The sequence below is a fragment of the Gavialis gangeticus genome, unplaced genomic scaffold (assembly GCF_001723915.1).
Source record: "Gavialis gangeticus isolate Ggan-Ray unplaced genomic scaffold, GavGan_comp1, whole genome shotgun sequence".
Lineage (NCBI taxonomy): Eukaryota > Metazoa > Chordata > Crocodylia > Gavialidae > Gavialis > Gavialis gangeticus.
In genome coordinates, this window is record NW_017729006.1 from 25,085,870 (window position 1) to 25,100,451 (window position 14,582).

General features: G+C 42.3%; 1 protein-coding gene across 7 annotated transcripts in view; it reads right to left on the bottom strand.

Annotated features, from left to right (window-relative positions):
- Nucleotides 1-14,582, bottom strand: part of PDE1C (phosphodiesterase 1C) — a 604,326-nt gene that overhangs the window by 27,016 nt on the left and 562,728 nt on the right. For all 7 annotated transcript variants that reach the window (XM_019509001.1, XM_019509005.1, XM_019509004.1 and 4 more), the window contains 2 exons: nt 12,283-12,579; nt 7,205-7,282 (listed from right to left, as the gene is read on the bottom strand). In XM_019509001.1, the coding sequence (XP_019364546.1) occupies nt 7,205-7,282; nt 12,283-12,579 (375 nt within the window). The remainder of the gene's footprint in view (nt 1-7,204; nt 7,283-12,282; nt 12,580-14,582) is intronic.

Sequence of the window (14,582 nt, forward strand, 5' to 3'; positions counted from 1 at the left end):
CGCTGCTACAGGGAGCTGGACCCGGATACCAAGCTGGTAAGTAGGGGGCGGGGGGGGAGGGTGAAGGAGGGGACCATGGGGGGACCTCCACCAGGCCCCATCTCCTCCCTGGTTCCTCATCCCCCCATAGCACCCTCAACCCCCACCTGCTCTCCCAGCCCCGTCAATGCCTGGCCCTAGCATCCCAGCTCTTTAAAAACAAAAAACAAAAAAAAACTGCACTCACCAGCTCCTGCCAGGCAGTGGAGGGGGCAATCTCCACTGCCCCGTGCTGCATGGGGGGCTCTGCCATGAGCCTCCATCCTCCACCCATTCTCTCAGCCCCATCAATGTCTTCCCTGCCCAACCTTAGCATCCCAGCTCTTTAAAAAACAAAAAACAAAACCCTGCACTCACCAGCTGCTGCAGCAGCCTCAAGGCTTCTGGGGGGCTCATGGCAGAGCCCTTCATGTAGCCCTGGGAAGTGGGTGGCAGCAAGGATCGCCTCCCTGCCTGGCAAGAGCCAATGAGTGTGGGGCTTTTTTTTTTTTTTTTTTTTTTTAAGAGCTGGGACACTGGGGCTGGGGGGGGCAGCCATTGATGGGAGAGCGGGCAGCAGGGGATGGGGCTTGTTTGATTTGGAGATTTGGCTGATTTGGTGGTGGCTGAATCTCTGAATCAAATTCGGCCAAATCGATTTGGGGCAGTGGTTCGAATCATGGTATCAAATCACTGTTCCCTGAATCAGCCGAATCCGAAGCAAATACTAGCCACTTTGCACAGGCCTCGTGTGGATAGCAAAATGATGTCAAGCTTTCCCACAAGCTTCTGAAGTAGGGACTGTTTCTGTAAGATATGTGCGTGTGTGTGTACAGAGACCAGCTCAATAAACACCATTTTCTAGACTACAGTATTTAACTGCTACTGAAATTCAAATGACAATTATTATTAATAAAGAAGACATAGTCTACAGCAATTATCATGACCCATTGAAATCCCAATATGCCTTTGTAGCTGGACTGTGGGAAGCATCCTATATAGTGTTGAAACAGAGTGGTGCAAGGCAGTATCTATTGTATTTACCACATGAACTCAGGAAAACTTCAAATAGAAATTTATTTCTGTCAGTAAGAAAGGAATCAGGCTACCTTTTGGCACGAAGGAACTTTATACGAGCTCAAATCTATCTTCCTCATGCTATCACCCTATCTGAATCTAAGGACAAACCTTGTTCATCTGCTCACTTGAGTAACCAACATTGGTAAGCAAGTAAGGTGAACAGGTTGTCCCTCCAGTGCAATGGTTCCTTATTGCCAAGACTCTTCCCCTTTTGGATATTAACTGAAGCCAGAAAGACTTATAACACTGGACTGCAATACTAGAAACCATGCCCTTGCTTCCAGGGAGTAACTGCAGAGACAGGCAGCATTTATGATGCAATTGATGTTTCGTTAAAAGTTCTACTCTTCTGTATCAAACTAGCGAAAAATCCCTGCTACCTTTAGCACCAACTTCTCAGTACAAACATGGAACTACTGCCATTAAAAAGACCTAGAACTCTGAAAAGTATTCTGCATTTGCATGTCTGCAAACCTATTCTGCGGAGACATGTACTATCAGGTAACCACACCAGCTAATCTGCCAATGCAGATCTTTTTGAGGGGCAGGTAGGACAGTGAAAATCCCTGGCATAATTAGGGCAGAGCAACAAAGCAACAACCACAGGTGCTGTTGGGGAGGGAGCGAAAAGACTGGCTTTTGTCACAGCTGCACAACTGCAATCAAAAAAGCAGCAGCAATCAGAAATTGCCGCCATCCCTTTGCATAACAGCCACCGTGGGTGTCCTGCCATGTTATTACACAGGTGGCAAAAATGAAACCCCTTGGGTAATGGAATGTGTTGCAATAATGGCACGATTGCCACCTAGTCAACAGCAAAAGGTTGCAAACATAACTAGAAAGGCCCAGGTACATTTACCTAAGGTTGAATAATATTAACCTGCTCACCTAAGAAAACCAACTACATTTCTGTCTTCTTGATGAGTTGCTTAAACATGTGCATTTAGGATACATCTCTGTATTCTCACTATATCCTAAGCCCAATCTTTTGGAAAGGCGGAGCTCATGATACATGTGAAGGTCCCACCTGTTAAAATGCAGAATTGCTATGTGACCACTAGATGGGAGCATTGCTTATTATACACTTGGACTATTTTATTTTTTTCTGAATAGCAGTTTCTTTAGCCAAGAGTGCTGATATAAATGAACCTGCTGCACTGCCTCTGAAATGACACAGCCAGTATGTCTATTACTAAATGGATAAGTCCACATGATTAAAAACACAAAAATCATCTTTCTAATGATTTTCTGTTATTCCTAGTTTAATTGGCATAATGCATTCCATTTATTATGTAGATGCCACACTAATCACTAGAATCTAAAAACATGCATTCCCCTTTTTTTCTTCTTATGTGTTCCATTTATTGTCTGCAGTTGTGCTATTTCTTTTACATCTTCATTCTGTCCTGTCTTTTCCTACTAGTGATGTACTCCACAGTTATTTTCCTCATAACCAGTCATTTAAGTGACTGACAGCAGGCAATTCGCCAACAACATTTTGTAGGTTCAGAAGAACCAACTCAAAAACTTCCTAAAATATTAGGAAACTCTTCTTCACAGTCACGGTGTCCAGACTGTGGAATAAGCTCCCTCCAGAGGTGGTGCAATCACCTAACCTGGAAATCTGCAAGAGGAGACTGGATGGTCACCTTGCTGGGGTCACCTGACCCCAGTTGTCTAGCCTGTCTGGTGCAGGGGGCTGGACCCAATGATCTTCTGAGGTCCCTTCCAGCCTTACAATCTATGAATCTATGAAAAACTATCAACCTTTACTTGAGGCTGCTGCTTATCAAGACTCAGACTGATCTTATCTCATCTGTCAGTACTCACAAGGTAGCCATGCAAGCACTAGAAAGATTTTTCAACCCATGCTGAGCTCCATGTTGCCATATACGTGATACATATATAGTCAAAGCAAGGTGCAACAATTTAAATTATTGCACTATTAATAATATAAAGACTAAACTGTGGACCCTGCTACATGTTGCATATGTTACACAATTAACTGGTTAGTCACGTAATAAATTTAGACTAGCCACAAATGCAAAGTAGAATTGGCCACAAGTGCAAAGCATCACACAATTAACTGGCTAATTGGGCAATACATTTAGACCATCCACACGCGCAAAGTAGTTATCACACCATAAAAATGACTATCCAGCTACAAAAAGAGCCAATCAGCTACTAAGTTAGTGCCTGAAAATGTGTAATATCTCTGTAGCTGGTTTCTATCCAGCTTTAATTTGAATGTGCAGCATGGCTCTGCAATGCAACCCATCATAGGCAAGTGATTACACATAGTTTAGTGTCTGCAGGTAGGTTTACATAGCTGAGCTGGCTAAAATAGCTAGCTTGGGTACTAATAGCAAATTAGCTGTGGTAATACAGAGCTCAACCCAAGCAGTAATACCCTCCTGAGAGGCTGGTTAAATAAATGTAGTTAGTTCACACAAAGCTTCACACTGTGTAGTACCAACAGCATAACATATTCTTTACCTACCTAGTAGGGCTGTGCGAGTCTTCAGACCGTGCTTCAGATCCAGAGAAGCTTCGGATGTTTCAGCATCCAAAGCAGCATGTCCAGATGGAAGCGCTGGCTTCTTTAGGCTTTCCAAACCGCTTTGGAAAAGCTTCGGCGATCCAGCCATAGGATATAATAGGGAATCAATAAAATATCTCTAACTTTGTTGTTTTTGTCTGATTTAGATTAAACTTGCAAGGGTGGCAGCCTCTGCTGAGAACATGAAGCCTGCCAAGTTTCAAGACGATAAGTGCAGAGGTTTGGGAGGAACTGCACCCCAAATTCTTGAAAGCAAAACTCATGTCACATGTATGTGTTACACCACAGTGGGCTGAAAACTGCAGAGGTGGTGGCTCCTGCTGAGGCCACGAAGCTTGCCAAATTTCAAGGAGATAAGTGCAGGCGTGTGAGGGAAACTGCACCTCAAGCTGTGGACAAGCAAAACGCGTGACATGGGTGATATTGTGTGTGTTAAGGTGTAGCAGGATGAAAGCTGCAGGGATGGTAGCCCCAGCTGAGGCCACAATGCCTGCCAGCTGTCAAGGAGATTGGTGCAGGGGGGTTCTGGGGCCCTGCACCTCTAGCTGCTGACAGGCAAAACTCCTGACATGGATGCTTGTGCAACTGACTGTCTCTGTCTTGGGGCAGTTGATTGTCTGTATTGATTAACACCTGCAAAACCATAGACTAAGGAGAGAAAATAATCAATATAGACCATCAACTGCCCCAGAAGCCCTGCACCTATCTCCTTGATGACAGCTGGGAGACTTTGTGGTGCAGTTCCCCCCAAAACCCTGTACCTATCTTCTTGAAGCTTGGCAAGTTCCATGCTCTCAGCAGAGGCTACCACCCCTGCAAGTTTCATCCAAATCAGACAAAAAACAACAAAGTTATAGATATTTCATTGATTCCCCATTATACCCTCTGGCCGGATCTCCGAGGCAGCTCCAAAGCTTCAGAGCCACTTCGGCTGGATTGAAGCAGGAAACTGATCCAGAGCTCTGGATCGGATCACAGCTATCCGAAGCGGCTGGATCCAAAACCAGATCGAATAGCTGGCTACTCGCACAGGGCTACTACCTAGTTTCATTCTCTCTCTCTCTCTTCTCCCCACCCCCATCTTTTCCTCTAGCAGGTGAAAATATATATATTAGTGTGGAAGAGGGCATGCTCACAGCTGTAAGCATATAACCATATGCAAAGCTAATATTTACTTTTCTGGATCTCTCACTTTGCTCGTAAAGAAGCTTGTTCCAGGATAAATAAATGATAGATCTAGTTAAATTACATTTCACAAATAAACTAGAACCAAAAACAGATCTTTTCTTGTTTTGCTGGTCATTAACAATTTTTTCATGATTTTTGTCCATGCAATCATCTGTAATTCCCCAAAGGATACATCTACACATGCCCCTATGGCGTCGTTGTTACTGCACTGCAGTAACAGCCATTACTGTGCTGTGCCAGCAGTGTACTGTTATTTTTGGCCATTATATCACCATACCAGCATGCTTTAGTGAGGATGTAGCTGTGGTGTCACTATGGTGACATACCTGTGGCATCACAGTTTGTGCCCACCAATGCTACACCACTGTAGCGCATTGCTACAGTGATATAGTGTCTTATATAGATGTACCCAAAGAGTGTGAATGTGAAAAAAACCCAACCATTGACTCTGAGGGTGGTTCCTGAACTGTTAAATTTAACTACTTCCTGAAGGTGATTATCATGGATACTGGTCCTCCTTCCTAACTGGATGACCAAAATTTAACAGGAGATCAAAAATGGTTATTCAGGAATGAATAGCAAATAGTGACTTCATGCCTTCAATCTCCTTCTAAGGGAATACTAAAGGTATCCATCCCTTTCAGATCCCTATCTCCTGGACCTCCAGCCTATACCACCTACTCTTTAATCATCCCAAGAGCCAAAAGATGTGACCTTAGAAAGTTTGATTTTGCCCCTATCTTGTGGGTTCACAAAGAAGGCAGCTTACTGTTGCTTCCCAGCTGACTTACTCCACCCCTTGTAGGGTCTTTTCTGCAGACAGTTGTTGCTGAAGACGCTCTCTAAGGAGGTCCCAATCCTCTCCAGTACTGATCTTACTTGCCCTTTATCCCAGCTGTTACTTGTCAGTTACTTAACAGCAGCTGAGGGTGTAACTATTCTGTCTATTAAGCCCTTTTGGGCTGTTGCACTTTGGAGTATACCCCATTATATGAATCTATGAAGATTTGGGAATTCACAGATATTTTTATGACCACACAGCAGGTCATGATTACAGCATGCTCCTCTAAATAGTAGTGAACTGAGCTTGAATCAGTTGTTCATGGATGAGGGGTTTTCTGGCAGTAGGTATAGTATACAAGTAACATGGCTTTCTAACACAACAAGCGAGTCAAACTTTGTCCAGAACACAATTTTATAAAATTGCTTATTTATGTGTGTGTAATTAATATGTGTCCTTGAATCAATTACTTACTTTATGGTTAGCCATATATTCTTTTTAATTATAATGTTATCACAATAATGTTATGGTTATCAGATAATTCATACATATGCATTCAATTGAAGGGACACATTCTATTTCAATGAATTAGAAGGCACAATTAATATAATTCTAAACTTTGCCTGTAGTAATTATAATAGGGTCATGGTACTTGAATATCTAAACTAAGTACTGTGTGATGTCACTGAATATGTAGGCTGTATTTGCTCTGTAAATTTAACAGAGATATAAGAACAAACAAAAGGTAACATTATGTTATGATTCAATTTATAATGCCAGTATTTACTAAATAACTTCTGAAACAATGAGTCCAGATTCTCAGCTATGTCAGCGTATCTCTGGATACAGGTGATGATATAAAAAGTGGTAAAAGTGTCTTAGAGTCACCTTTACACATTCCCAATATTTGGGACTGCTGGGAGCCACTTTGACTCCTGGCATAACTTAGAGCAGACTCAGGGCTCTTCTATTTATTCCCATCTGCCCTGATATACAATAGACCAGTGCTTCTGAGCCAGGGGTACATGTACCCCCCTGGAGGTACATGAGATATATTTCATAAATTGTCTAACACAGGTCGAAGGGCCTAAAACAATGTCTTGACAATTGAAAGGGGGTATGTGAAGTCTCACTCTGAGACCAAGGGGCACGTTGACAGAAAAAGGTTTGCAACCGCTGCAATAGACTGTTTCACAATTTGGGATCAATGGAGTGAAGCAGTGCTTCAGGCATATCCCTTCTCAGCTTGTTCTTAATAAGTCTCTTACACACCAGGGATGCTCATCTCTGCATGCTTACTCCACTAATCCCAGCAAGCTAAACCAGGGGTATCTTGATTTTATAATGGCACAGTGCAATGTATGATTATAAACAATGAGCTAAAAATTTGCAAATTTTGAAGTCAGTGGATTTATTGTGCATTTATACTGATATGCCTCAGAATGAAATTTGGTCCAATGAAAATCAGAAAGATGAAGCCAAGCCTGTCCATATTTATTTTCAGTAACTATTGGCTGCCTAGAATGCAGTAGACTGCATATATTGATGGGAAAATGTAATAGAAATGAAGTCCTTACCATCTGTCGTCTTTGATTCATTTCCCACATTTGACTGATCTTTCTTGTCTGATTTGTTATTATCTTCCTTTAATTCACCTGGAAACAAGTATTAAGACATATGCATCTTCAGTATAGGATGCAACTTAACATTGCCTCTCACCCAGTCAAATCAGAAGATTCAATAAAGAGTTTTTAATGGAAACTATGATGCACAGAATTAGTAGAGATTTTGTATTAACAAACCACCATGTAATGAATCACCAAAGCTTGGGTTTTAACAGGAAATTCAAGCTTTGCAATACACATTTTGTAAATCTAATAAAATGTTATAATCTCTTTAGTGCAAAATTGAATCTATATTGTAATCCCATTCACAATGACAGAAACTATGCCCAATACACTCAAATGTAGCCTAGTCTTAGTTCTATGAGCAAGAGGTCAAATTTGCATACCATCAAATGGCTATACCTTGAAATGGCCAAGGATACTTTAGTAATAAGAAAACTCATGTTTTATAGGGTCCAACCCACCTAGACATATCCAAACAATCAAATTCAGTTTTCTTTTACTCTTAGTTATTAGCTACCTCCATTACTAGATAGTATCATAAGGTTGGAAGATACCTCGGTGGTCATTTTGTCCAACTCCTTGCCTGAATGCAGGAGCAACTAGTGCCTCCTGAGTCTGCAGGGGCACAATTTGTGGGCGGGCCCGGGAGCAGGCCCAGGGGTGGGCCAAAAGCCCCATATCCATTTCTATACTTCTGTGCCACAGCTTAGTGCCTTCCCCTCCTCAACATGCCACCAGCCTGCATGGCAAAAACACTGCCCCATGCTGAGCAGTGCCGAGTCGGGGGCCAGTCTCAGGGGCACATCCTTCCCCCTGTGTCTCCCCTACCAGTCACCTGTGGGATGCAGTATTCCTATGCCATCCCAGACAATTGCTTAAAAACCACCAGTTAAGGCGGTGCTTTCACAATTTCCATAACTTGTTCCATTGCCCTACTGTTCTTACTATTAGGAAGTTACTTCTGAAATTTAATTTCAGTTTCCTTTGAGGCAGTGTGAAACCATTGCTTCATGTTCTGTGCATTTTTAACTAGTCCTCTAACAACAGTTAAGTTACATTTCAGATCACTGGGTGGCTGTGACCTGTGGGATAGTCTTGGACTCTCTCTGTCTATATAGAGAGTCTTGGACTCTCCAGGCCAAAAGGACTGGGCCTTTACCATATCTACAAATGAAGACAGCAGCTGGTAAACCTGAAGTGTATTTCCCTGGAATGTGCTTTAGGACCACCCTCACCCTCCATCCTCACTGACCAGATACCTCAATCACATACAGTAGAGACTGTAACAGGACTACCCAAACAAGAGTTTTCTTTCTCCCCTGTCACTCATCCTTTTCTCAGTCTATCGGAAAATCTACAACAGGTCTTACCCCAGATATTCACATCTGGAGTCACAAAATCAGGATGTCTGGCCTTCTCTGGCAGTCTGTTGGTCCAATATAGACTAGCCCCATGATGTAGTCTGTTCCTCAAGGGCTTCAGGCTTTAAACAGTGATGTTGACACCATGTAATATAACCAAGGAGCTGGGGCAACAGGCATGGGCCTGCTTCATCTACCCTGCTTCCCAAGGAGTCTCTACTAATAGAGCCCTAAAGAAAAAGCTGCAATTTAAAGCTGCCATCCCAATACAGAAGCTGCCTTCACCTTCCCAATGCCTGAAGAAGGGTTTTTGTGCCTGAAAGCTTGCAAAGAGCTTCCAACTATTTAGTTGGTCTGATAAAAGATATCACATCTACCCAAAGAACCTCGTCTGCCTATGTCCTTAGACCAACACAGCTACAACCAACAACCCTTCACCTTCCCTTAGTAGTCATCACTCTGGCTGCTAAAAAGCCCAGTCCCTGTTAAAATGCATAAAAATCCTCCTGCAGGTTTCCAGCCAAAGAGGGATTAATCACAAATCCTAATACAGTAACAGTAAAGTAAAACTTTACTAATTCACATTAATGAGTAGTAAAACCAGAGTAGACAATCACATTTAGCGAATTATCCAGCATCCTACAGTGTCCATGGGAAAAAGAAAGAAAGAAAAATATTCACAGATTCCTACAGTAGTATTCAGTCAGGAACAAATTCCAGGCAAAAAGGCTCTTGTCTTTATTTTAAGTCACAAGCACCTTTCTCTGTACTGAAATCTTCATTGTGTTTTAGTTCAAAAGTCTGCCACTACCATTTTCTTAGTGCTGATGCACATTTTGCCATCTATACAAATGTATGCGCCACAGTGCTGGGCACTTTAAAAAGCGCCCAGCGCTGTGGTGGAAATATGTGTACAAATAGATTCTGAAATCTGGACTTATATTATACATCTAAACCAAAACTGTATTCCTTATTTCAACAGTCCTGTATCTATGTTTGAAACTTATATGATGCAAAATTCTACTCAAGTCAACAGACGGACCCCCTTTGATTTTAACAAGATTTGGATCAAGCCCAAAGTGCTCAATTGTGTCTCACAGGCACCAACCTGATTTGGTCAGACAAAGAGAGATGACTTTATAGGCTGGTTTGGAAACCAGTTAGAACCTGGAAGACCGATTCAAATCCTGGCTCTAATAAATATTTAATTATTTATACAAAGTGGAGCAGCTCCAACAAGAGGCAGAGAGACATCTATCCTAGAGTACCCATTAGCACACTGGCTTAGTCTCTCATACAGAAAATTGAAGTTCAAGTTCCAGGTCTGAATGAATTGGATCAAAAATGTGAAACGGGGTCTTTTTATTTTCCTTGAGCTTATATAATTGGAATGAGTTCCCCCACCTTTTTTTTTTTTTCCAAACCCCCCCAAAAAAACATCATTATCCTGATGCAAAGTGAAACATGTTTTGAAATCTCAACAATTGTTATAGAATGGGAAAATTATTTCCCACCCATCTGTAGTCCTAAGACAAAACCTTGCAAGTTTTATAAGTAATGGATGTGGGAGAAGGGAGGACAACAGAAGCTTGATAGAACAAAGTCATCTATCTCCTCAGCTCAAATGTTTATAGTTTTGCGAGCCAATATTCTGACAGACCCGATACCACTAGTTTATGGGGAACTTATGGCAGAATTGGGTCTTCTGTTTGAAAGTTAAATTTCTGCTTAGTTGAAATCTGCTTAGATTTCAATGGATGGTTATGAAAATGTATGTGCGCAGGTACAGAAATTTACTTACTTGTCCATATTCTGGTGACTGATGATAATGAGAAATGAATTATATTTTATGTGACCATTGACAAAAATAAGCGACTTGCCCCCAAGTGTGTGTAGGTAAAGATGATGAATACCCCCATGAATATTACTACACAGCACGATGCCTTTCCAAAAGCACCCAGGCTGTTACTGAGAAAGATTTCAAACTAATATGAGGAGACAATTTTTTTTACCTTTCCCTGAATATTACTTATTATGAATAGTGAGCTTTTGAATATTATAATAGCTAGCCTGCCATATTGCCAGCAGCACAGTAGAATGATAAGGATAATGATCTTTCTGGAAGAAATTACCAAGCTGAAGCAATAATAAGGAGAATGATTTACAATGAGATATTAACATATAGGCACTACATAAAGAAAATGCATTCAACCCGAAGAGATGAGGATTATGTTTCATGAGTCTGAAAAGACCCTGCAATGACTGTAACTCATAAAGGCCTTTTCCAATAAATTAAAGAGCATGGTTGCTATTCCTGAGAATGACACTAATTTTCAGAAATCATTATCATTCCTTTCAAAGCATTTTTGACACCTACAAGAAGGAGATATGACCACAGAAGAAACTATTGAAAGCATCAGAGTGTTCTTAACCCCCATGTTGTTCTTGAATGGGGACTATGCCTGCCTTCACATTTGTACCATCCTGAGCTTTAACTCAGCAGATGCTGTATGAGACATATAGGAAAGAAGGCCAATATGTATCATAACAAACAGCATAGCAAAGGAAAAACGAAAGTAGAGTGAAAATTAAAAGCTCAAAGCCAGAGCCTCTGCTCTCACTGAAATCCACTGAGATTATTGAAGCAGTGTAAATGGTTGTTAAACTACCCTAAAACAGTTCATGAGCCACTTGTCATAGTTTCATAGTTTCTAGGGTCAGAAGGGACCTGAGAAGATCATCTAGTCTGACCCCCTGCCATGGCAGGAAAGAGTACTGGGGTCAAACGACCCCAGCAAGGTGTTCATCTAACCTCTTCTTAAAACCCCCAGGGTAGGAACCTGCACCACTTCTCTTGGAAGTTGATTCCAGACCCTAGCCGCCCTGACTGTGAAATAGCGCCTCCTGATATCTAACCTAAACCTACCTTCTGCCAGCTTGTGACCATTATTCCTGGTCACTTCTGGCGGTGCTCGGGGGAACAGTGACTCCCCCAATGCCTGCTGATCCCCCCGAGTAATTTGTAACAGGCCACTAGATCCCCCCTCAGCCTTCTCTTTTGGAGGCTGAACAGGTTCAGGTCCCGTAGCCTCTCCTCATAGGGCCTGCCCTGCTGTCCCCTGATCATGCGAGTGGCCCTCCTCTGGACCCTCTCCATGCTGTCCACATCCCTCTTGAAGTGCGGCGCCCAGAACTGGACGCAGTACTCCAGCTGCGGCCTGACCAGTGCCGCATGGAGGGGGAGGATCACCTCTTTGGCTTCCTCTTCCTCAGTCAACTAAGCACAAGCTCCATGAAGCTGAGGATTGCCCCAGAACACTATTTCAGTTTCCCTATTGTACAAAGTATTTGTACAATATTCCCAATTGTACAATGGCATTTCTGTGTGGGAGCAACACCTGGCCCTTACCTCTGGGGAAAAGGGCCCCAACTGCACAAGAATAATTCTTCAAGGGGTCAGCTAACCTTCTCCGCAGGAGCTTCCACAGTCCAACTCCAAGGACTTCATCTGCCACTTCCCACAGGAACAAGGAGATGACTCCAGTTGTTAACTGGAGCAGCCTCCACAAAAACACACCAGGACCTTCTTTTTCATGGATCACTCCCAAACCTAGATGAGACAACTGGCCTTGGGCTTGGGTTTAACGAATCAGGGAAAGAACTTACCGTTCTGGACACGCTGTTTTTCCTCTCCTGTTGCTTGTGAATCAGTTCCCTTGCCTGTCCTAGATGCATTTTTCCCTTGAGAGGCTTCGTGCTTGTTCACACCAGTCTGCCGAGTCCCATTTACAGGATTCTTGCTGGATTCCGCGCTCTTGCTTTCCCCTGGATTTGGTTCTTTGCTGTTTTCTGAGTTGGCTGCTGTGGCATCCTCAGCTGGCGTCTTTTCATCTTTGTCTTCTGTATTCTTTTCATCTGTACCCTGGTGAGCATTTTCCTCTGCTTCTCTTTTAGCTTTTTCTTCTGCATCCTCAGCAAAGGGAAAACCACAAGGAAAAAAAAAAGGGAAATCAAGCTCATCAGTAGATTGGCCAAGAGTAACGTACACACTTTGAATTCCTTTTAATCCATTTCATCTCAAATGATCTTTTCTTAGATAAACATGGAAATTAACTTGACAAGAAAAAGGCACAAAAACAGCAAACCATATGAAGGTGTTCAGCCTCAGCCCATTAAAAGCCATTTTTATCCCAATAAAGTTGCTTTGAAAACCTTGCCCTGAATGCAATTACAAATCTGGATCACAGGCATATTTTATAGCTTTCATAGAACTTGGATGCTTTGAAGGGTTGGGTCCCTTACTCCCCTGCAAATATGAGGGCTTGTGAACTAGCTAGGTGTGCAGCTGTAGCCCAGAACTGTGCAGGACTGCTGTGGTGCTCCAGGTATTTCCTGTACCTTCGATTGCAAAGTGTACTGCTTAGCTGATCAGCTGCACAGGACACTAGTGAGCTCCAGCTAAGTAGAGGAGTGACTTTTTTTTAAATCAAAGCTGCAGCAAACAACAATGTGGCTTGTCTTTAATTTGGCAATCCATTGCGTACTAAGCAGATTGTGAGCCACCAGATGCGAGTAGTTACTGTTCTACTGTATTTTAGAAAAAAGCAAACTAGAGGAAGAAGAGATTAATTATATACAGGTGTGTATATGAAGAAGGAAGTTAGTGTTATCCATGACATGAGCAAGTAAAAAAGTCAATCAAACCCTAGTTAGGCCTTTGCCTGACTCTTTGAACAGTCCTACATGCTCTGATTTCAATCTGTCTTCTTAGCTGCCTTCTTTTCTGCTCCTTCATCCCCATCAGTCCCTTTCCCTGAGCCATCCTTCCTTTCTTTGTAGTCTAATACTATTGGCACTGATCCCTTATAGTGATGCTGAAGGATCACAAAGTCCTTTACACAGAAAGTAGGGCAGGGTGACTCTGAAGTCAGACAGATGGTAGGCAGGGTGGCACCATAGAGACTCACTGGTTCAGACAGACATGAGCTTTTACAGCCAATAACCTACTTCATATTCATAATTTATAGCGTCTAACAAAGTAGGTTGTTGCCTTCACAAGCTCAGGCATCCCTGAACCAGTGAGTCTCTAAGGTGCTACCCTGCCTACTGTCTATCTGACTTCAGAGTAATACAGCTAACTACCTCTCTGCCTAAAGTCCTTCATAAAAATATAATGACAGAGGGACTACAGACATGGATTTCTTCATCCACCAAGGAACGCAGCCATCTCAGAGGCTGTGTGTCTTAGTTTAGCATTGGAAGGAAGAACTTTATCCAAGTGAAAGTGCAAGGGAAGGGTAAGTAAATTGAGCCTCTTTTTCTCTACTTCCCTAAGCCTGCCTCTGAAACCCAACCATCTCACTTCTCTGGCTCTCTCACTCTGGTTCCTGCTTCCCACTGAACTAGCCATCTCCTCTAGTATCTTGAGAGAAAAAGTTATGAAGTGTTTCAAGCAGCTTTTCATATGCAGCACACATCCTTTTGATAATTGAATCAGAATCACTTCTGTGAAAATCCACCAAAAAGAGAAGATGAAAGAAGAAAAGGGAGGAGAAAACATCATCAGAAAAGAATGTAATTTGTATAAGAGGCATCAATCTGTATTTCCTCGCCAGCAGCTGATAAAAGTTAATTAATTTTAAAATTAATAAATTATGGATCACATGAAAATATAATTAAATTAGATATGAGCCTCCTACTCTTTATTAATGATTTCTGCAATAATCTAGTTTCCATAGATGGCTCAGCACTGCTCACTGTCACTTATACCTTAGGTCCTGAGGTGTAGAGATGGCTTTCTAGAGGGCTTTCTCCCTCTTGGATTCTCTAAGACATTTGCTACACCTTTGCTATCAAATCACAGGCAGAGAGCAGAACAGAAAATTGGGCAGAAGAAGGAGGTTAGAGTGGCATTCAGGGGCTAGGTACAGAAATTCAACAAGCCCGAGGCAAAATCAATCTAAGTT